Source organism: Mytilus trossulus, chromosome 4 (genome assembly GCF_036588685.1).
Source record: "Mytilus trossulus isolate FHL-02 chromosome 4, PNRI_Mtr1.1.1.hap1, whole genome shotgun sequence".
NCBI classification, from domain to species: domain Eukaryota; kingdom Metazoa; phylum Mollusca; class Bivalvia; order Mytilida; family Mytilidae; genus Mytilus; species Mytilus trossulus.
Genome location: NC_086376.1, coordinates 15,810,845 through 15,834,007, shown reverse-complemented (window position 1 = coordinate 15,834,007; position 23,163 = coordinate 15,810,845). Strand labels below are relative to the sequence as shown.

Here is a 23,163-nt window from a genome sequence, read left to right as displayed (position 1 = left end):
TTTAGTATGTTAACAATTGACCAAGCTGATATTTATATCCCCTAACAACTGACATCACTTTTTTTAGGGGTGGGGGGTGGGGGTTGTAATGTAGGAATCATACCTTTTCTGTTCATATGCCTTGTAAGGGAAACTCTTCCTGAAAGGCTAAATGGGTCTTCAATGCAGCGAGAAACTCCTGCACCTGTAGGAGTCCTTCAGTTGGCCCCTAAACATATATGCATACTAGAGTAGTTCAGTGATAATGGAAGTCATACTAAGGGAGCTACCATTTGATTTTTATGGGGGGGGGGGGGGGGGGGCTAGGATGAAAAATTTTGTCCTGCATTTTTTTTTAGTTGTAATCTCTGTCCTGCCTTTTTAGCTCACCTGGCCCAAAGGGCCATGTGAGCTTATGCCATCACTTGGCGTCCGATGTCATCTGTCGTCATCGTCGTAAACTATTTCAAGAATCTTCTCCTCTGAAACTACTAGGCCAAATACTTCCAAACTTTAACTGAATGTTCCTTAGGGTATCTAGTTTATAAATTGTATCCGAAGTTTTGATCTATCAACAAACCTAGTCGCCATTGCTAAAAATAGAACATAGGGGTCAATGCAGTTTTTGGCTTATATCTCAAAAACGAAAGCATTTAGAGCAAATCTGACATTGTGTAAAAATGTTCATTGGATCAAGATCTATCAGCCCTGAAATTTTCAGATGAATCAAACAACCCATTGTAAACAGCAAAAAAGATCAGCAAAGTAAGATCTACAAATAAGTTAATATGACCAAAATTGTCAATTGACCCCTTAAGGGGTTATTGTCCTTTAATGACAATTTTTCACAATTTGTTCATCATATTTGCTAACTTTAAAAAATCTTCTCCTCTAAAACTACTCAACCAAACTTCAACTGAATGATCAGTAGGGTGTATAAAATAAAGTTTGTGTTTTATTTTCTATTTCGTCAGAAAACATGGCTGTCATGGCTAAAAATAGAACACAGGGTAAAATGCAGTTTTTGGCTTATATCTCAAAAACTCAAGCATTTAGAGCAAAGTATTTATTAGGTCAAGGTCTACCTGTCCTGAAATTTTCAGCCGAATTGGGTAACTGGTTTTTCAGTTATATTGCCCCTGAATTGATGATTTTAAAGAAATTTTGCAGTTTTTGGTTATTATCTTGAATATTATTATCGATACAGATTAACTGTTAATGCAAAAATGTTAAGCTGTTAATAAAAGCAAAGTAAGATCTACAAAAAAGTCAATTTGACCAAAATTGTCAATTGACCCCTTAAGGAGTTATTGCCCTTTAAAGACTTTTTTCACAATTTGTTCATCATGTTGACTTACTTTAAAAAATCTTCTCCTTTGAAACTGCTGTATCAATTTCAGCCAAACTTAGGCTAAATGAGTTTCAGAGTATCTAGTATAAATTTTGTATTTTATTTCCTTGTATGTCAAGAAACATAGCTCCTATGGCTAAAATAGAACATAGGAGAATTTTTTATTTTTTTTGCTTTTGAAGAAAAAAGGACGATTCAAAGAACATTTAAATTTAAAAGCTAAAATAATCATTGATGAGAGATTTAACCAAAAAAATTAAGGTGAGCGATTCATGCTCTTGAGAGCCTCTTGTTATTTTTCACTCTATCCAGTCCTGCTTTTCTCATCACTTGGCGTCCAGCGTCCGGCGTCGTCCTGCGTCCGGCGTTGTCCTGCGTCCGGCGTCGTTAACTTTTACAAAAATCTTCTCCTCTGAAACTGCTGGGCCAAATTAATCCAAACTTGGCCATAATCATCATTGGGGTATCTAGTTTAAAAATTGTGTGGCGTGACCCTGCCAACCAACCAAGATGGCCGCCACAGCTAAAAATAGAACATAGGGGTAAAATGCAGTTTTTGGCTTATAACTCAAAAACCAAAGCATTTAGAGCAAATCTGATGTGGGTATAAATGTTTATCAGGTCAAGATCTAACTGCCCTGAAATTTTCAGATGAATCGGACATCCTGTTGTTGGGTTGCTGCCCCTGAATTGGTAATTTTAGGGAAATTTTGCTGTTTTTTGTTATTATCTTGAATATTATTATAGATAGAGATAAACTGTAAACAGCATTAATGTTTAGCAAAGTAAGATCAACAAATAAGTCAACATAACCAAAATGGTCAGTTGACCACTTTAGGAGTTATTGTCCTTTATAGTCAATTTTTAACCATTTTTCGTAAATCTTGGTAATCTTTTACAAAAATCTTCTCCTCTAAAACTACCAGGCCAAATTTAAACAAACTTGGCTGTAATCATCATTGGGGTATCTAGTTTAAAAATTGTGTGGCGTGACCCGGCCAACCAACAAAGATGGCCGCCATGGCTAAAAATAGAACATAGGGGTAAAATGCAGTTTTTTGCTTATAACTCAAAAACCAAAGCATTTAGAGCAAATCTAACAGGGAGTAAAATTATTAATCAGGTCAAGATCTATTTGCCATGAAATTTTCAGATGGATTGGACAAACTGCTGTTAGGTTGCTGCCCCTGAATTAGTCATTTTAAGGAAATTTTGCCGTTTTTTGTTATTATCTTGAATATTATTATAGATAGAGATAAACTGTAAAGGGAAACAATGTACAGCAAAGTAAGACCTAAAAATAAGTCAACATGACCTAAATGGTCAATTGACCCCATAAGGAGTTATTGCCCTTTATAGTCAATTTTTAACAATTTTCATAAAATTTGTAAATTTTAACTAACATTTTCCACTGAAGCTCTTAGGGCAATAGGCCAAGTTCAATATAGATAGAATGATTGTAAGCAGCAATAATGTTCAGTAAAGTAAGATATACAAACACATCACCATCACCAAAACACAATTTTGTCATGAATTCAAATGCGTCCTTTGTTTAATATTCACATAGACCAAGGTGAGCGACACAGGCTCTTTGGAGCCTCTAGTTTTTTTAGCTCACGGGGCCCGAAGGGCCAAGTAAGCTTTTCTCATCACTTGTCTTCCGGCATTAACTTTTACAAAAATCTTCTCCTCTGAAACTACTGGGCCCAATTTAACCAAACTTGGCCACAATCATCATTGATGTATCTAGTTTGAAATTTGTGTTTTTTGACCCAGCCAACCAATCAAGATGGCTGCCATGGCTAAAAATAGAACATAGGGGTAAAATGCAGTTTTTGGCTTATAACTCAAAAACCAAAGCATTTAGAGCAAAACCCCTATTGGAGTTATTGCCCTTTACAGTCAATTTTTATCCATTTTTCGTAAATCTTAGTTAACTTTTACAATAATCTTCTCCTCTGAAACTACTGGGCCAAATTTTACCAAACATAGCCAGAATCATTATTAGGCTATCTAGTTTAAAAATTGTGTTTTGTGACCGGGCAAACCAACCTAGATGGCCGCTACGGCTAAAAATAGAGCATATTGGGTAAAATGCAGTTTTTGGCTTATAACTCAAAAACCAAAGCATTTAGAGCAAATCTGACAAGGGGTAAAATTGTTTATCTGGTCAAGATCTATCTGCCCTGAAATTTTTAGATGAATCGAACAACTCGTTGTTAGGTTGCTGCCCCTTAATTGGTAATTTTAAGGAAATTTTGCTGTTTTGGGTTATTATCTTGAATATTATTATAGATAGAGATAAACTGTAAACAGCAATAATGTACAGCAATTTTTACAGACTCAAAAATAAGTCAAAATGACCAAAATGGTCAATTGACCCCCTAAGAAGTTATTGTCCTTTATAATCAATTTTTAACAATTTTCATAAAATTAGTAAATTTTTACTAACATTTTCCACTGGAACTACACGGACAAGTTCATTATAGATAGAGATAATTGTGAGCAGCAAGAATGTTCAGTAAAGGAAGATGTACAAACACATCACAAACACCTAAATACAATTTTGTCAAGAACTGTCTGCTTCCTTTGATTAATTCTAGTGTTGTCAAATCGTACACTTTTGCCTAACCGGTTATTCGGATAATCTTTTGACCGATTAACCGATTAACCGGTTAACCGGTAGTTAAAGTTGATGTTTATAGTAACCTACAAATAGATATAAGGAGATGTGGTATGAGTGTCAATATCATGTGACAACCTCCCAACAAAGTCATAAAGTTACGTCTTTATTATACGATGAATTGAAGAAAGTCTTTCGGCATTACAAGGCTTGTCTTTGAGGATTCCCAGCGAAGTTTGACTTTTGATAATCAATGCACCGTATCAACTAGAGTGTTTGTACTAAGTTCAAATTGAAAAATAATAAAAAAAAATAATAAAAAAAACTTTCTGATTTCGTAGAAATAAATATGTCTGAAACCGATGATTGTTACGTTTTTTCTTGTTGTCTCCGAAAATAATGTTCATTGTTTCAATTTGAACTGATTAAGAATGTTATTCGTACTATAAAGTAAACATTGAGAACACTAACATTTGTTTGAATTTTGCAATTTTTTAGTTATCTTTTCGTTTGAAGTATGACAAAGCCTTGCACGACGGAGGTTACATTTTCAAATGTAGGTATTCACAGTATTCAATCCAAAATGAAATAATAAAGTACATCATAAAATTTAATCTTATTACTGATTTAAAGTTACTGTTAAAAAATATGTATACTAATTATGTTTCCTTAAGATCTTGCCCCGAGCTGAGACAAGTTCTAATTAATGTTATGTAATTTTGAAAAACAATAGCAATCAATAAAATGGATAATTGATAATTGATAATTTTTAGAAAAACATAACTATTTCAATGCAAATTTATATCAAATCTATTAAAATTGAAAAAAAATCCGGTTAACCGTTTAGCTGTTTTGGTATTCGGTATTCGGTCGGTTGAACGGTTAACCGGTTAACCAGTTAATCGTTGTCAACACTAATTAATTCACATATGCCAAGGTGAGCGACACAGGCTCTGTAGAGCCTCTAGATTTAGTTTATCCTGACTTTTTTTACATAAATTGGCATCCTGACTTTTTTTTTTGCAAGTGTATCATCCTGCCTTTTTTTTTACTCTGAACTCCTGTCCTGACTATTTTTTTCAAATTTCATCCTAGCCCCCCCCCCCCCCATAAAAATCAAATGGTAGCTCCCTAAACTCTGAATTATACACAAGAAACTAAAATTAATAATCATACAAGATTAACAAAGCCCAGAGGCAAAAATGCAGCAGGGTTAAACATGTTTTTTTTAGATCTCAACCCTCCCCCTATACCTCTAGCCGATGTAGAAAAAAACAAACACAACAATATGCACAGTAAAACTCAGTTTAAGAGAAGTCCAAGTCCGATGTTAGAATAGGTAACAAAAGAAACTAAACAAAATGACCATTATACAAATATTAACAAAGAACTACTAGCAGTTACTGACATACCAGCTCCAGACCTTAAGGGAGATAACTCTGTAAAGTCAGCTAAACGTTTTAATTACGTTGTGTTATAAAGGGAATATTAAGCTTCTCAATGATTAAAATTGGTGTTTGTCAAACTGCAATATAACCAGTGTAATTTTTCTGACAAAACAGTTGGTTCAAAATTTCTGAAATTTTTATATTTTTGTTAGAGAGTCAAAGTAAATTCATTGTCAAAATGTTTTGAAAATTAAGCGAGCCAAATTAATTTAAGTGAAAGTGTTGAGTACCTCCTTAATTTAACTGATTGAAAGATTATTTCTTCATCATATGAATATCTTGCACAATCCCCCCAGTTGGGGATTTATATCTGCATACTTAAAAAACATTAAGGGATCTAAGTTGCCATTTTGAATAGCTTACCCAGCTTCAAAAAAAATTAATTGAAAGTATTTCTATATGACTTTATTCCTTTTAAAGAAAGACACTTGTTTCCTCTCTAAACGATTCTTCTTTCAAAAGCATTCATTGAATTTCTGATAAATGACACCCTGATATTGGCTATGATTTCATTTGGGTCAAAATATTTAAATTTCCTGGCAAAAGCAACGTAACTGGCAAACATGTCATTTTTCAATCTTAGTTATTGAAAAATGACAAAAACTAAGACAGAATGGGAGATAACTCTGTCATTAGGAATCTTCCCCTTTAAAAGACCATAATGCTGAAACGACTTACATAGTTAGTCTATTTGAACACTTGTCACTAGGTTATTTCACTGTAATTTATTGATGCACTTTCAACATGAACAGAGTCATGGGGTTCAAAGAAAGTTGAAATAGAGAAAAAAATACAAACAAAAAAATGTTTTTGATGAGAATTATAAGGATTAAAAAAATGGCCCATAAATTTAAAATGACATATCTTTTGACTTTTAATCAGCTTATGAGTTTGATAAGTTACATGTCAATAACCTCTAGAAAAATGGGTTTAATCCTAAAATAAACCTGGCCCTGATTACATGCATTCCAACATTACTAAGAGTTTTTTGCAAAGAAAATTGTCCTGTTTTTCAGAATCAAGATTACTTTAGTTTTTGTCGAGCCTGTCACAGAAAGCTTGCTATAGGGATAGTGATCTGGCAGCTGCCATGGCTGCAGCGTTAGCTCACTTCTGAAAAGCTTTATATTTTAGAAGGTAAAAGACCTGGATGTTTCATACTTTGTATATAGATGCCTTATGTTACAAAGTTTCTGTCTGTCAGATGTCCATTGTCCTTGACCTCATTTCATGGATCAGTAACTACTTGGAAAAAATATATAGTTTGTAATGTTAATGTCTCTCTTATCATGAGTAATAGGATAAGTATATTTGGTATGTGCATATCTTACAAGGTCCTCATGCATGTACGCCAGTTTTCACTTGTCCTTGACCTCATTTCATGGATCTGACAGTGAACAAGGTTAAGTTTTGGTGGTCATGTCTATATCTCAGATGCTTTATAAGCAATAGATCTACCATATTTGGTGTATGTAATGATTATAAGGTGTACATGTCTAGCTGGCAGGTGTCATCTGACCTTGACCTCATTTTCATAGTTCAGTGGTCAAAGTTACATTTTTGATTTTGTCTTTTTTCTGATACTATATATGCAAGAGGTTACCTATATTTGGTGTATGGAAATATTTTTTTATGTACAGGTCAGTCTTGTCTGTTTTACTTGACTTTGATCTCCTTTTCACGGTTCATTGCTCAGTGTTAAGGTTTTGTGTTTTTGGTCTGTTTTTTTAAACAGTAAGCAAAAGATCAACTATACTAGTTGTATGGAAGGATTGTAAGCTGTACATGTCTGCCTGGCATGGTTCATGGTTCATTGGTCAATGTTTAGTTTTCTTGGTTTAGTCTGTATCTTAGAAACTATATGCATTAATAGGTAAATTATATTTAGTGTATTGAATAATTGTAAGGTGTACATGTATTTTTTGTTTAGTTTATATGACCTTAACATTTTTTTTGGGTCATGTTACCAGTATGATAGTTGTAGTAACGCTTTATATTTAGGACTATCAACATAATTCTCAATTTTATAATATCAATTTTAGTAAAGATGGCGAGACATTTCAGTGTACTCTTGTTAATAAAAGCATTGTGTGTTATATTGTTTTTAAGGTGTAATACCACCATTGATTTTTCCCTATTAGTCTCTGTAAAATTTGTACTTTTCAAAAAACTTTTTTTTCTACCTATCTTCATATACAACCGGATGTGACATGTACACCATGGTTTGGTGGTATTACACCTTAAGGGTCTTTAATGATGGGTATATATGTTGACACAATATTTTTAATTTATTGAATCTGTTATTGAATTTTTTCCAACATTAAAAGATGGGTCAAATAGAATAGTTCAGATTTATATTGTTGAGACATAATCTATTATTTACTACATATCATTCTATATATGTAGTGGAGGGAGCATTAAGTTTTACCCTTGTCAGTCTATACGTTCGTCCGTCCCAAAGTTGGTTTCCATTCTTTAACCTTGCCTCTACCAAATGATAGGAAACTTATACACAACGCTTATGACCACTAAATACAGATCAGGTTTGCATTATGGGGTGTCACTACTACTCTTTTAGAATATACCCCTTTCTTATGGAAAAATTGCTAAATTTTTCGTTTCTGTTCTCTTCTTTAAGTTTGCCTCAACCAAATGTTGTAAAACTTAAACACAATGCTTATTACTACCATATATAGACCAAGTTTGGATTTTGGGGATTTCTACTTTTACTGTTCTAGAAGTATGCTATTTTCAAATGGAAAAAATGGTGAAAAATTTCAAAAATATTAATTTAATATTATTTACTTTATACTTTGGAGTTATCTTCCTTTACATTGGAGGTATCTTCCTTTGTCCATGATTATAGTTGAATCAACTACAATCATGCTTTTTAAAATTCTTTGAAAATTGGAGTTATCTTTCTTTGTCCAGAATGGTAGTTGAATCAACTAAAACCAATACTTTATACATGTACAATGAAATATTCAATTTTACTACCAATTGTTTAATTAAATCAATCTTTTCCAATCAGTGTTTACAAGCACTTGTATTACCATTTCAGGGTTATGCCCCTTAACAAATGAAAAAAATGCTGATGTTTTTCATTTCTGTTCTCTTAACTTTACGATTGTTTCAACTAAATTTTATGAAATTTATATGTAATGCTTACATGTATTACCACTAAACTCAGTTTAAGTTCCAATTTTAGCAGTTTCACTTTTACAGTTCTTGAGGTATGGCCCTTAACAACATTTTATGCAATCTGGGGCATCATCTATGTCCCTATGGACACACAAATTCTTGATAAAATGTACTGAACACCATACAGGATCATACAGGCATTATTAATGTATTTAAGCAGCAGTTTTCATTGAATATACGTTAAAACAAGAATTTGTATAGTAAGACTTGGTTTGAGCATTTATTGCACAGGCACTTGTCTCTGACAGAAAAAAAAGGTGGGTGAAATCTGATACAAGTGTCTGTGATTTATACGTCGTAATTTATCCGGAACAGGTGCGCGGAACATTTTTATGGGTCGTATATAGAAGAACACCGGTTGTATTATTTCTTGGCAGCTGGATAAAACTACACTTCAATTCACATGAATTATGATGAGTGCTATGTAATGTATAAGTGACAATGATTGCTATGAAATATATCTCTTGTACACGTCCAATTTGCAACATCAGCAAGTTCAAGGCGGCCTTGCAAGTTGTTGGAACTTTACGACCTAGCCACTTAAAGTTAAATCTGACAAGTTTATGTAGTAGTAACACATGGAGAAGAAGTTTTTATTCAACAACAGCTGACCAGGTAAGCTTATTTTTGTGTTTACAAATATCGAAATCCACTTTATCAGTTGTTTATTTAATGTCAAAATCGAGAACGATAGTAACGGTGTCGATTAAAATTTAATCAATTATATTTGACAATCAAAACTTAAAATGCTGCATTTAAAACAGAATGAGAATGATGTATGGTTTAAGGTAATTAAACTGTTTTATATTATTACAAACTTTAGATTATATGTAATTATAATACTTCACACAGTCTTATCATAACTTTTTTATGTAGACTATGTCCACCTGTATGCAATTTACTTTTTTATACAAAAAGAAATATAAAGCATACAACTGCTACAAATAAATTAATTAACTTCACATTATTACCATCATGATACACTTATGAATAATAATGAGAAAAATTGGACAATGTCACATGATTGAGGATATAAACATGATAAAAGACAATTGTTTGTTTGTTTACAATTACATTTGGGTCAGAGTTAAATAAAATAATCAATGACAATATATATACATTTTTGTACTGTTAGTAATGTAAAACTATGTTTTTGGTCCCAGATGGTAAATAGTAAATCTTAAATGAACAGACACAAATCCTTTTGATTTGTATGTAGTCAATTTAAACATGTTATAGATATTGGTTACAATTGAGTTTACATGTATAATAAGATCATGCATGTTTCGATTCTCTATTTTATGAAATATTTGCCACTGGACATTTAGCAACCAACAACCAACCAATCAATTTAGATCTATAATTTCAAGGTCTCTCTGAATTCTAAAGCAAAATTAAAGTCTCTTTTTTAACTAAATACACATGTACTTTATTCCCTTATACCATGTATACAAAATGTTAACACAGATCTAGAGAACTTATAAATAATGTAAATACTAATTATATTTAAATTAGTCCTTCAATTTATTTCAATTGTTTAAATCCAGACAGTTTATGTATTTTATTAATTTAGGTTACCACTAGAATGTCAGGTTATACTAAACAACATATGATTTTACCTGTCTGCATCTTCTAAACATATACATTGTACATTTGAATGCCCTGATTGTGTTTTTGATACATGTAACTAAGATGTTATTTGTAATGATAACATATCAAGGAAATAAGATCTGATGAGGTTCAAGACACAGGTTTTGATTGATGCATATAATTCAAGAACAACACTATAGTTTTGATGTTTTACTTTTCAGGGGAACCAGTTTAAAATGGCATCCAGTGACCAGGTACCAGAAGGTATATTGTTGGGAATAGGCAATCCTCTACTGGATATTACCATAAGTGCAGACCAGAGTTTCTTAGACAAATATGGCTTACAGTCAAATGATGCTATCATTGCAACGGAAAAACATACAGCCTTATTTGAGGAAATGGTGGCTGACTTTAAACCTATTTACCTCGCAGGAGGAGCCACTCAGAACAGCATAAGGGTGGCTCAGTGGCTTTTACAGAAGCCAAAAGCTACCTCATTTATTGGTGGTGTTGGAAATGATCAATTTCATGAAATTTTATTAAAAACTGCTGAAGAAGTGGGTGTGAATGTTAAATATGAAATTCATGATGATAAATCAACAGGGAAATGTGGTGCTATCATTACTGGAGAAGACAGGTCTTTAGTGACAGATCTGGGAGCAGCAGAACATTTCACAGCTAACTTTTTAAATCAACCAGACATATGGCAGCTGGTAGAAAAATCTCAGATATTTTATATCGGTGGATTTATAGTTCCTGTTAGTTCTGAAGCTGTTATACATGCAGCCAAACATGCTGCTGAGAATAATAAGATTGTTGTGATGAATTTACATGCAAAATTTTTATGCGAAAAATTTGCTGATCCTGAACTTAACTTGATGCAGTATGTGGATGTATTATTTGGAAATGGAGATGAAGCCAAAGCCTTCGGTAGTTGTAGTGGATTTAATACCTCAGACATTAAAGAGATAGCACTTAAAGCCCAGACACTACCAAAACTTAACGAAAAACGTAAACGAATGATTGTTTTCACTCAGGGTAAAGAACCAACCATATTAGCTCAGGATGGACAAATTACTGAATTTCCAATTGTTCCAGTGAAGAAAGACTTAATAAAAGATACTAACGGTTGTGGTGATGCATTTGTCGGTGGATTTTTATCTCAGCTGGCTCAAAACAAGCCACTTGATATTTGTATGGACTGTGGGTTTTATGCATCTAAAGTTGTAATTCAGCAGTATGGATGTAACTTCCCTGACCATCCACAGTTCAAATAATAATGGTTATTTATAGGGCTTTTAGTCTATTGGACACCTGATAAAAATCAGGTCTTCCTCTGCTCTGTTAGATTTGTTTGTCACTCTTGTATGGTCTGAAATCATTCCATGAGAGGTTGAATAACTTTGTATGCACATTTTTATTAAACCAATCACTTCAACATGTTCAAGTTACCTGTTGCCACTTTGATATCAAATTTTAATGTACATTCCAACATACATTTAGATCCTTTAGAGATTGACAAATCAAAATAAAATTTTACTGGTATATGATTAAATGTTAAACAGACTTGTGATAAATAACTTACAAAATGAATAAAACGATGAAACATGTCATAATTACTGCTTTGGTGAGTTGAGAAATGCTAACATTTAGGTTGAAATAAAATAGAAGTGATTGGTGAGGACATAGAATGTGTGGGCTATCAGTGGTTGATCCAAGGGGAAGGTTCTAAGTGTTCAAAACCTCACCCCTCCTTTATCCTTGGTTGGGAACCCCCTTTTTAAAATAGGTGGATAATTCCCTGACGAGAACAATATTTGGCAGGGATTAAAAGCCATTAACATCATGAATCATATTAAGAATGGAAATGGGAAATAGAATAGAACAACCAGACCAAAGAGAAGAAATAGCTGAAGGTCCCTAACAGGTCCCCAACAGGTCCCCAATGCACCGAGAAAATCCTGCACCCAGGGGAGATCCTCAGCCAGCCCCTAAATAAAATATGTACTCATTAAGTGAAAAATTCTGAAAATGGATGTTATACTAAACTCCAAAACAGATATGAACTAAATTAAAAAATTTAGAAGACTTACAAAGGTCAGAGGCTCCTGATTGGGACAGATACAAAAATGTGGTAGGGTTAAACATGTTTTGTGAGATCTCAACCCTCCCTCTATACCTCTAGCAAATGTAGAGTAAAGAAACACACAGAAATACGCACATTAAAACTCAGTTGAAAGGAAGTTGGAGTCTGATGTCAGAATAGGTTACAAAAGAAACTTATAAGCAAAATGACAATGGTACATGTACATAAATTAACAAAGGATTGCTATATTTATATTACAGTAAATAGTAAAAACTGCAGAAAGTTTGGAATATTTTTTTTTAATTTAACCCCTTCATGCCCTTATGGAATGTTTTCAGATCTTGCACCATTGTTAAACAAATCATATTGAGCAGTCAGTCATGAGAGTGAAGGATTTAATTTTGATCAGATTGTTTTAATAGTATATTAAGTTGTAAAACAGGGAAATCTTTTGATATTTATTACCATTTTAAATTTATAACTAATTTACCAATGTTTACAAGGGAGTCATGAAGGTTTACATTATATATTTATTTAATTTTTTTTTAAAGGAAATGAAAAAAGATATAAATACATATACATGATGTATGGTACATATTTATTTAAAAATGTTAACCTTAATTTAATATGGTTTTCACAATTGACCCTAAGACATATAATAGTGCTGTAGTTATTGTAATGTTATGAACATGTGTGATTCCCTTAAGCTTGTTAATGAAGGATGATTTGCCCTACTGCATTAAGAAACCGTCCTTGAACCATCTTGTGTATCTGTATTTATTACAAGGTATTTATATACAGCTACATCAGACTTTGAACTTATGTTAACATGGTAAATGTATGTAAATGTTTGCCCTCGCTAAATGGATTCAGTAGAGTCCACAGCACATACTCAGTATATTGTATGATATTAAAGGAGAAACACACATTCTTCATTGGTGCCTTCGATAGGGATAATAAATTTATCCTTATTTTTTTATCGTTTTTTTTTATGACTGCCTTTTTTAGCTCACCTGGCTCGAAGGGCCAAGTGAGCTTTTCTCATCACTTGTCGTCCGTCGTCATCGGTCGTCGTCCGTCGTCGTTAACTTTTACAAAAATCTTCTCCTCTGAAACTACTGGGCCAAATCAAACCAAACTTGGCCACAATCATCATTGGGGTATCTAGTTTAAAAAATGTGTGGCGTGACCCGGTCAACCAACCAAGATGGCCGCCACGGCTAAAAATAGAACATAGGGGTAAAATGCAGTTTTTGGCTTATAACTCAAAAACCAAAGCATTTAGAGCAAGTCTGACATGGGGTAAAAATGTTTATCAGGTCAAGATCTATCTGCCCTGAAATTTTCAGATGAATCGGTCAATCGGTTGTTGGGTTGCTGCCCCTGAATTGGTAATTTTGAAGAAATTTTGCTGTTTTTGGTTATTATCTTGAATATTATTATAGTTAGAGATAAACTGTAAACAGCAATAATGTTCAGCAAAGTAAGATCTACAAATAAGTCAACATGACCAAAATGGTCAAATGACCCCTTTAGGAGTTATTGCCCTTTATAGTAAATTTTTAACCATTTTTCGTTAATTAAAGTAATCTTTTACAAAAATCTTCTCCTCTGAAACTACTTGGCCAAATTAATCCAAACTTGGCCACAATCATCTTTGGGGTATCTAGTTTAAAAAATGTGTGGCGTGACCTGGTCAACCAACCAAGATGGCCGCCACGGCTAAAAATAGAACAAAGGGGTAAAATGCAGTTTTTGGCTTATAACTCAAAAACCAAAGCATTTTGAGGAAATCTGACATGGGATAAAAATGTTTATCAGGTCAAGAACTATCTGCCCTAAAATTTTCAGATGAATCGGTCAATCGGTTGTTGGGTTGCTGCCCCTGAATTGGTAATTTTGAGGAAATTTTGCTGTTTTTGGTTATTATCTTGAATATTATTATAGATAGAGATAAACTGTAAACAGCAATAATGTTCAGCAAAGTAAGATCTACAAATAAGTCAACATGACCAAAATAGTCAGTTGACCCGTTTAGGAGTTATTGCCCTTTATAGTCAATTTTTAACCATTTTTCGTAAATTAAAGTAATCTTTTACAAAAATCTTCTCCTCTGAAACTACTGGGCCAAATTAATCCAAACTTGGCCACAATCATCTTTGGGGTATCCAGTTTAAAAAATGTGTGGCGTGACCTGGTCAACCGACCAAGATGGCCGCCACCGCTAAAAATAGAACATAGGGGTAAAATGCAGTTTTTGGCTTATAACTCAAAAACCAAAGCATTTTGAGGAAATCTGACATGGGATAAAAATATTTAGCAGGATAAGCACTATCTGCCCTGAAATTTTCAGATGAATCGGTCAATCGGTTGTTGGGTTGCTGCCCCTGAATTGGTAATTTTGAGGAAATTTTGCTGTTTTTGGTTATTATCTTGAATATTATTATAGATAGAGATAAATTGTAAACAGCAATAATGTTCAGCAAAGTAAGATCTACAAATAAGTCAACATGACCAAAATGGTCAGTTGACCCCTTTAGGAGTTATTGCCCTTTATGGTCAATCTTTAACTATTTTTCATAAATCTAAGTAATCTTTTACAAAATCTCCACTGAAACTACTAGGCCACAATCATCTTTGGGGTATCTAGTTTGAAAAATGTGTCCGATGACCTGGCCATTCAACCAAGATGGCCGCCACGGCTAAAAATAGAACATAGGGGTAAAATGCAGTTTTTTGCTTATAACTATGAAACCAAAGCATCTAGAGCAAATCTGACAAGAAGTGAAATTGTTAATCAAGTCAATATCTATCTGCCCTGAATTTTTCAGATGAATTGGACAACTGGTTGTTGGGTTGCTGCCCTCCAATTGGTAATTTTTAAAGAAATTTTGCCGTTTTTGGTTATCTTGAATACTATTATAGATAGCGATAAACTGTAAACAGCAATAATGTTCAGCAAAGTAAGATCTACAAATAAGTCAACATGACCTAAATGGTCAATTGACCCCTTAAGGAGTTATTGCCCTTTATAGTCAATTTTTAACAATTTTCATTAATTTGGTAAATTTATGTAAATTTTTACCAAATATAGTTCTCTGTTACTAATGGGCAAAGTTCATGATAGATATAATTGTAAGAAGCAAAATCGTTCAGTAAAGTAAGAACTTCAAACACATCACCATCACCAAAATACAATTTTGTCATGAATCCATTTGTGTCCTTTGTTTAATATGCACATAGACCAAGGTGAGCGACACAGGCTCTTTAGAGCCTCTAGTTATACAGTTTAATCATAAAAAATGTTTGGTTAATTTGGTAGTTTTTTTATTGAAACTTTAGCTTTACATTTTCTATAACATATTTTGGATTAACTACATCATATTAAAGTAATTAAAATGAACAGCTTTTTTTCTTCTGTATTTTACAATGCATACACATGCCTGTGCACATGACATGTATTTATAATTTTACTTTATTGTTGGCTGTGCCGGGTGTGTAATATTACCAGCTGATTCAGGGTGTGAACAAATTTACCTAAATATGAATGAAATCTATTCATAAAAAGGAGAAGGAATCGGACAAAAATCATATAAAAATGTGGAGATTGATCATGATTACAAAAAAAAAGCATAAGAGATTTGTCATGTTGGGAGGGGTATGTATATAGATATAAGAAGATGTGGTATAAGTGCCAATGAGACAACTCTCCAGGTCAAAGAACAATCTTCAACATGGAGCCTTGGCTCACACCAAATAGTAAACTATAAAGGGCCCCAAAAATGACTAGTGTAAAACTATTCAAATGGGAAAACCAAATTAAAGGTCAAATTTATATAAAAAAAAAATGAGAAACGAGAAACACTTATGAACTACATAAAAAAAACCAACTACTAAACATCTGTTTCTGACTTTATATAACATTTTTAAAATTAACACGAGATCCACATTAGCAATTTTGGGATTTTACATGTATATTATTGGAACAGTTTTCTTGAAATTAAAATGGAACTGACTTCTTGCATGACAATTTGCCAAATATGAAAGATGTGAGCAAAAATATACTGCTCCAAAGCTGCATCCTGGAACAGCAAATTCTGAATAGACCATCCCATTCATGCCATTCCTACAATGAAAAAAGCATTACATTTTATTTATACCTTCAAATAGAATTGAATGTGTGCATGTTACAGGTTAACAATTGTTATAACATTGGGGGAAAAAACATCTGTTGATTTTGTATGATATTCAACATGTTGAAAGGTCTGAAACTTCTTATGGTAGCCCAAAAGGAGTAAGTTCGGTAAGGGCCATATTTGGCCCCAATTATAAAGTTCAAAGTTACAAGACAATAAATGTTTCAAGTTGCCCTAAGGACATGCTAGAAAGTTAAACAGAACTGTTTTTGTCAAAGTTTAATTCTAACACGTTGATTTTTACATCCAAAAAAGGTCAATATAAGGGATTTTGGTGAAATTTGACAAAATCAGCTAGATTTCAACCAAATAAAGGACCAGGAAATATAGAGCGCAGGCGTTGACAAGCTTAAGATTCAAATAAGACATGCGAAATGTCTTCACAAACATTATTTTAAAAGATCTTTGTTGTCGACATATGCGCTCTATGTTCCAGTCCAATAATCTATGGAAATTTACCCATTTTCATTGATTTTTGTCGAGCCTTTCGACTTTAGTCGAAAAAGAGAGACTAAGCGATCCTACATTCTGTCGGCGTCGTCAGCGGCGTCAACAAATATTCACTCTGTGGTTAAAGTTTTTGAAATTTTAATAACTTTCTTAAACTATACTGGATTTCTACCAAACTTTGATTGAAGCTTGTTTATGATCATAAGATAGTATCCAGAAGTAAATTTTGTAAAAATAAAATTCCATTTTTTCCGTATTTTACTATAAATGGACTTAGTTTTTTCTGCGGGGAAACAACACATTCACTCTGTGGTTAAAGTTTTTAGAATTTTAATATCTTTCTCCAACTATCCTGGGTTTGTACCAAACTTTGACAGAAGCTTGTTTATGATCATAAGATAGTATCCAGAAGTAAATTTTGTAAATAAATAAATCCATTTTTTCCATATTTTACTTTTAAATGGACTTAGTTTTTCTGCGGGGAACCATTACATTCACTCTGTGGTTAAAGTTTTTAAAATTTTAATAACTTTCTTAAACTATCCTGGGTTTGTACCAAACATGGACAGAAGCTTATTTATGATCATAAGATTGTATCCAGAAGTAAAGTTTGTAAAACAATTACTCAGTTTTTTCTGTAATTTACTTTTAAATGGACTTAGATTTTCTTACAATCATAAAATAGTAACAAGAGGAATATTTTTATTGATTTTTTTCCTCATTGTTGTTGAGCCTGCAATTTACAGCAAAAATAGGCGAGACACTGGGTTCCGCGGAACCCTTACAAATTTTTTCGTAAAAAATCAATATGAGTACAACTTGTGACGTTATAATGAAACGCAGAAACGTAAAATTTTCAACAAAATGGTTTATATCCTAGATAGTCAATGTATTAGCTATAATTTATCATGATATTGGTTGATAAATCAGAATTTGAAATTTACGCTAAAAAAGGGGGCCATTTTAGTACCTTATCGAACATACTCCTTTGTTTTTTTTTTAATCTTCTTTTAATGCGATTCCTTAAATGGTTTACATTATTTTTATGGAATTTTAATACAAATGTTGGATTACACTTAACTTTGGGGTAATGTCAAAGATTGAAATGGCCTAAATGAATTAACTTGTATCAATCATTCATGTTAATTTTATAATAAACATCAGGTATGTATAAAATGCTAGATTCTAATACAATAATGTAAGACAACTTTTTCAGCAATTGTGTATTCTCTATCATCAGTAAAAATATGCTATTTGTGTCATTGTCTGATTGATGTTGACAAAAGAATGGCATAATATACAGGTAAGCTGAATGCCAGTAACGAGACAGGGAAGTATTTCAATTTACTTGCTGAAGCTTATTTCACATTTAATTAACATCAATTGTCAGCTCACCTAAACTAAAGGCAAAGTGAACTTTTCTCATCACTTGTTGTCTGCTGTCGTCCCATTTCTTGCCTCTGAAACTACTTAGCCAAATTTTACCAAATCATCATTGAGATGCCTCATTTAAAAAGTGTGCCTGGTTTAGCTTGTCTGCCAACCCACATGGACGACATATCTTAAAAATGAACATGATGTTGAACGTAAGTTTTGTCTATTAACTTCGAAAACCACATAACAAAAATCTGACATAGCAGAAATGTATAGAATGTTGAGAGCTATGTACTGTCCATTACATTAAAACTGTCATACAACTTCTTTTTGGAGTTGTTACCTAAAAATGACAATATGTACTAGTTTTTCTTGTTAATTTCTGCCCATTATCTTGAAAAATAGTAACCATAAATAGCAAATATGATCAGCAAGACTAGATCTACAAATAAGTCAAATGTTTGAAATCATCAGATGACTCCTTATTCGAGTAATTGCCTTTAAATAACAATTTTTACCAGCTTTTTTGTCTATTTCCTTTTATTCATTATTATTTGTGTGTATTGATTTTCATAGATTTTATGAGTTGGACACCAAATTTAAATGTCATGCAACAATGAAAAATTAATCCACATGCTGGTATGCAGACTTTTAATTTGCAAAGCCATGAAATCAAATATTTTCCTCAATTCTGTAACTACCAAAAAAGATGCTTAAATGATACTTAAAGTTTAAATTTTACAGGGCAATTGTATGTCAAGTTTGTCCCACTAAGCAGAACTAAGAACTAGTGCTATTTTACATATTTGTTACATATATATGCAATGAAAGAATCCCCAAAATGAAGATAACAATCAGTTCATTAAGATAGTTACATTAGTCTTGTAGCTGATCACTAGAGGTATATATTGGATGCACATTCCTATAATTAATCTAGTATGCTTAGATATTGTTTTTAGCATGTCTCACTGTACGTAATTAAGTCATTTAGAGAGATATTTTTTATGCAAAATTATGAGAAAAAAATTGGGGAAAAAACTTGACCAATGTTCCTTGATCAGGTGGCATTGTACCTTTAGAAATCCCAAGGAAATTCTTTTCTTTATGTCTTCTAAAACTTTTCATCCAATTTAAGCCAAACCTAAGAATTAAATTTGGACAGTTCTCCATAGATGATCCTTATGTGGATGCCATTGGCATCAATGTGAATCTGAGATTCTGATCTGCATATTTTCTGCTTCTGAAACTGTAAGGCATATCCCCCCCCCCTTTTTCGTGGGAAAAATTTGGTTGATTATATAGGGAATCACTGAAGCATGACTTGAGAGGTCACTACCCTTAGGTCAGTCAGCTGGCCCCCTTATGAAAAGTTCTGGATCCACCACTGCATATATAATGTTCAGAAACTTTTAATTGATGATTGGAATATTTGTTGGCCCAACTAGAAATTGTACAAAACACTGGCTATAATCTTTCTTAGTGGGTAAAAGATCACTGCCTCTGGGTCATATTGTCCTAAAAATGCATGAAACATTTGCCACTGGACATCAGGCAACCACCAATCATGATATGTCTTATATTGTTGTATGGTAAGTGTTTCAGTTTCCTTGGTGCCTCTTGTTTTAACAATCACCCTCTAAGTTAGACAATTGCAATTAATTTACAGTTATAATTTTCTATGTACTACATTTTCAGCCTTTTAAACCGTTCTAGAACATATTCTTTTCATATTGTTCTGATCCTATTGATTGTTAAAAGGTGCAATATGGTTGGTCAGCTTTAGACTTAATCACAGAATAGGCTAGACTTGGGAAACCTTTCAAATTTTAATAATAATTTCTAAAAGAGTTTTTTCTGCATTTGGATTAAATGATTGCAAATAACATATTGAATTCAAGTATCAAGCTTTTCAGCAATGTAAATGACTTAGGAAATTTCATTTAACCTGAATTGAAGATTATACTTTGAAAAAAAATTATACTTTGAAAAGTTGAGAATTTTAATAATATTATAACATTTTGTTTCAGGTACAGGTGTTAATTGGTAAGGACAAAGGAAGACATGGTCTGGTTAATTTCATCATCAAGGAAAGAAACTGGTGCTATGTGGAGGGACTTAATTGTGTAAGAATCCATTAAGCTGGTTTTATATACTGTCAAAAGGCAATACAAAAATTGCATGTACTTGTAATTCATCAAGTCGTACTAAAAACCTGAAGGATTCATACTGAACTATGATTTAAGATCCCATGATGGATTTTGCTGAAGAAATAAACATTACATTGTTAGGTTTATACAATAATTGATAACTATGGTTCAACCATGGAAGTTATATTTAGATATTACTTCCATGGTTCAACCAAGAGAGGAGGAGGATGAGATCATAGCTATAAAGTTACAGATCACTGTAAAACCCTTTTTTTAAATATTCTTTTGAATAGTAATAAAAATACATGAAATCAGAATAGGACATATTTGCCCTGTTGCTCAGATAAAACTTACCTGTTTTTTGTTCTACCAAACTTCCAGGATCCGGTTTGCTCTAATGTGAAATTAAGGGGTATGTTGAATTTTTCATCATAAGTCAGGATAAGTTATAGTTTTAACATGATACAACTTGAGACTTGAGATAAAATAGCAGTAAATGCTTGATATTGTAAAATTAAACATAGAAAGTAATGAGGCTATGAATTAGTGGTTTTATTCCTACTGGAGAAAATCTGATTTCAACACATAGCAATTTTTCAATAGCCCTTTTTAAAATTTCAAATGATGTGTAAAAATATTAAAATTTGGTAATGGTGTCACGGAATAGAAGTTTCTTCATAATATAAGTTCCAAAAGGAAAAAATATTCTGGAATATTATTTCCACAGGAATGATATTACAGTATGTGTTCTTAACGGAATAATTGGTATAGAATATTTGTTCCAACAGGAATAGAAATTATGACAATGTTTATAACAAAGTTTCCATTGGAACTTCTGTTAGGTGGAACAAATATACATTGACAATACATACATTGTTTAATATATTATCTTTTGATTTAGGAATATAAACTTGAAGAGGAATTTGAAGGCCAACCTCTTTTGAAAAAGACAGAAAAGCCATTACTTGTAACATCAGAAGTCAGACTAGTGGATCCTGCTGATAAGTAAGTCCTGTGATCAACCTATTAGATACTGTGAATTCATTATAATTCATTGGATACCATTTTTGTTGGTTTTTGGGTACAGGAAAACCAAGAATTTAAACTACCAGTGAATTGCACATTTGCTGTATGATTATATGCAGAATTTTAGAAAACCATGATTTTTCCTCAATCCATGAAAATTAGTACCTATGAAAATAAATGATTCCACAGAACTCAGTTGTCCCTGAAAACATTAGACTTCCAGCTGTCTAATTATTATACAACAATGCATGAATTCATGTTTCCTAAGAACATCAATCCCTAATTAACCTCCTGTTTTGCAGTAACAATAAGCAATAAGAATACTATATTTGGTTTTTTGGCTAAGGTTGTCTGACATAGCTCATCTAATAATGACATCATTTTCATACAACACTGATAATTTATGTTTCTGTGATACTAGTAAATTGGTAAGCTTTTGCCATCACTTGGCGTCCATCGTTATCTGTCGTCCTTTTTTGTATGTCTGGTGTATTTCAAACATCTTCTCCTCTGAAACTACTTAACCAATTTCAACCAAACTTAAGCTGAATGATCCTTAGGGTATCCAAAATAAAGTTTGTGTTTTATTTACTGTTTTGTCAAAATACATGGCCACCATGGCTGAAAATAGAACATAAGGGCAAAATGCAGTTTTTGGCTTATATCTCAAAAAGTAAAGTATTTTAATAGAGCAAATCTGACATGGGATAAAAATGTTCATTAGGTGAAGTTCTATCAGCCCTGAAGGTCAGCGCTTTATTCTGGGCAATCCAGCTTCCTCCACCAATAAAAACTAGCCACCACAAAATAGCCAAAAAATTGTGCTTAAAAGTGGCGTTAAAACACCAACAATCAATTAATTTATTTGTAACATGCCATAGTTTGATGGATGTTTAGGTATTTGGAATTGTATACAAGTATAAAACTAATGAAATGTTTTAATTACCAGTGAACCAACAGATATAGAATGGAAGTACACAGAGGATGGCAATAAAGTCCGGGTATCTGTCAGATCTGGTCGTATTTTACCTCTTCCAGCTGCTGCAGAAGATTATTATGATGACTTTACTCAAATCAGTAGTTACAAAGGTAGGAAGTGTAAAGTTGATTTTTTTGTTTGTTAAAAAAATCAATTGAAAGTTAGTTTAATTTATTTTTTACTAGTTAAAAAAATCAAAACATTCAAAGTCATAAAAAGAATTAGATGTGGTATTAGATGAGAAACAATCCTAGTCATAATGTGTAAAAATCAGTTATAAGTCAAAGTACCTTACAGTCTTCAACACAAAATCTTGGCTCACATAGAACAGCAAGCTATAAAGGGACCCAAAAAGACTAGTGTAAAACAATTCAAACAGAAAAACCAACAATCTTATCTTTTGTAAAAAAATAAAAATGAGAAACACTTATTTTCAACAAATGACGACCACTGAATCACAGGTTCATGACTAAGAACAGCTGCAGTAAATGCAGCAGGTGTAAACATTTTTACAGGCACAAACCTTCACTCTAACCTGAAATAGTAGTGTAACATTACAACTTAGAAATACACTGAACAAAAAAATGATTTATATCACTATAAAATTTTAATATTAGATAATACTGGATATACTAGATTTTGAATTGAAAAAAAGAATATTTAATATATGATGGCAAAACAACAACCTCATCATTAATTTTATTGTGTTTTAG

General features: G+C 32.5%; 2 protein-coding genes across 4 annotated transcripts in view; both read left to right on the top strand.

The window, feature by feature from the left end:
- LOC134714765 (large ribosomal subunit protein uL24m-like) overlaps positions 1-23,163 on the top strand; it is a 30,586-nt gene that overhangs the window by 7,100 nt on the left and 323 nt on the right. For both annotated transcript variants that reach the window (XM_063576295.1, XM_063576296.1), the window contains exons 3-5: positions 20,326-20,421; positions 21,347-21,450; positions 22,421-22,560. In XM_063576295.1, coding sequence (XP_063432365.1) covers positions 20,326-20,421; positions 21,347-21,450; positions 22,421-22,560 — 340 coding nt within the window. The remainder of the gene's footprint in view (positions 1-20,325; positions 20,422-21,346; positions 21,451-22,420; positions 22,561-23,163) is intronic.
- On the top strand, positions 8,922-12,816 carry LOC134714764 (uncharacterized). 2 transcript variants are annotated; one of them, XM_063576293.1, is made up of 2 exons: positions 8,922-9,217; positions 10,414-12,816. In XM_063576293.1, the coding sequence occupies exons 1-2, from the start codon at positions 9,044-9,046 to the stop codon at positions 11,467-11,469; spliced, it is 1,230 nt and encodes a 409-aa protein (XP_063432363.1). In that variant the 5' UTR covers positions 8,922-9,043; the 3' UTR covers positions 11,470-12,816. The 2 variants fall into 2 exon arrangements, with proteins under 2 accessions (XP_063432363.1, XP_063432364.1); XM_063576294.1 differs by lacking the exon at positions 8,922-9,217 and adding an exon at positions 9,252-9,390.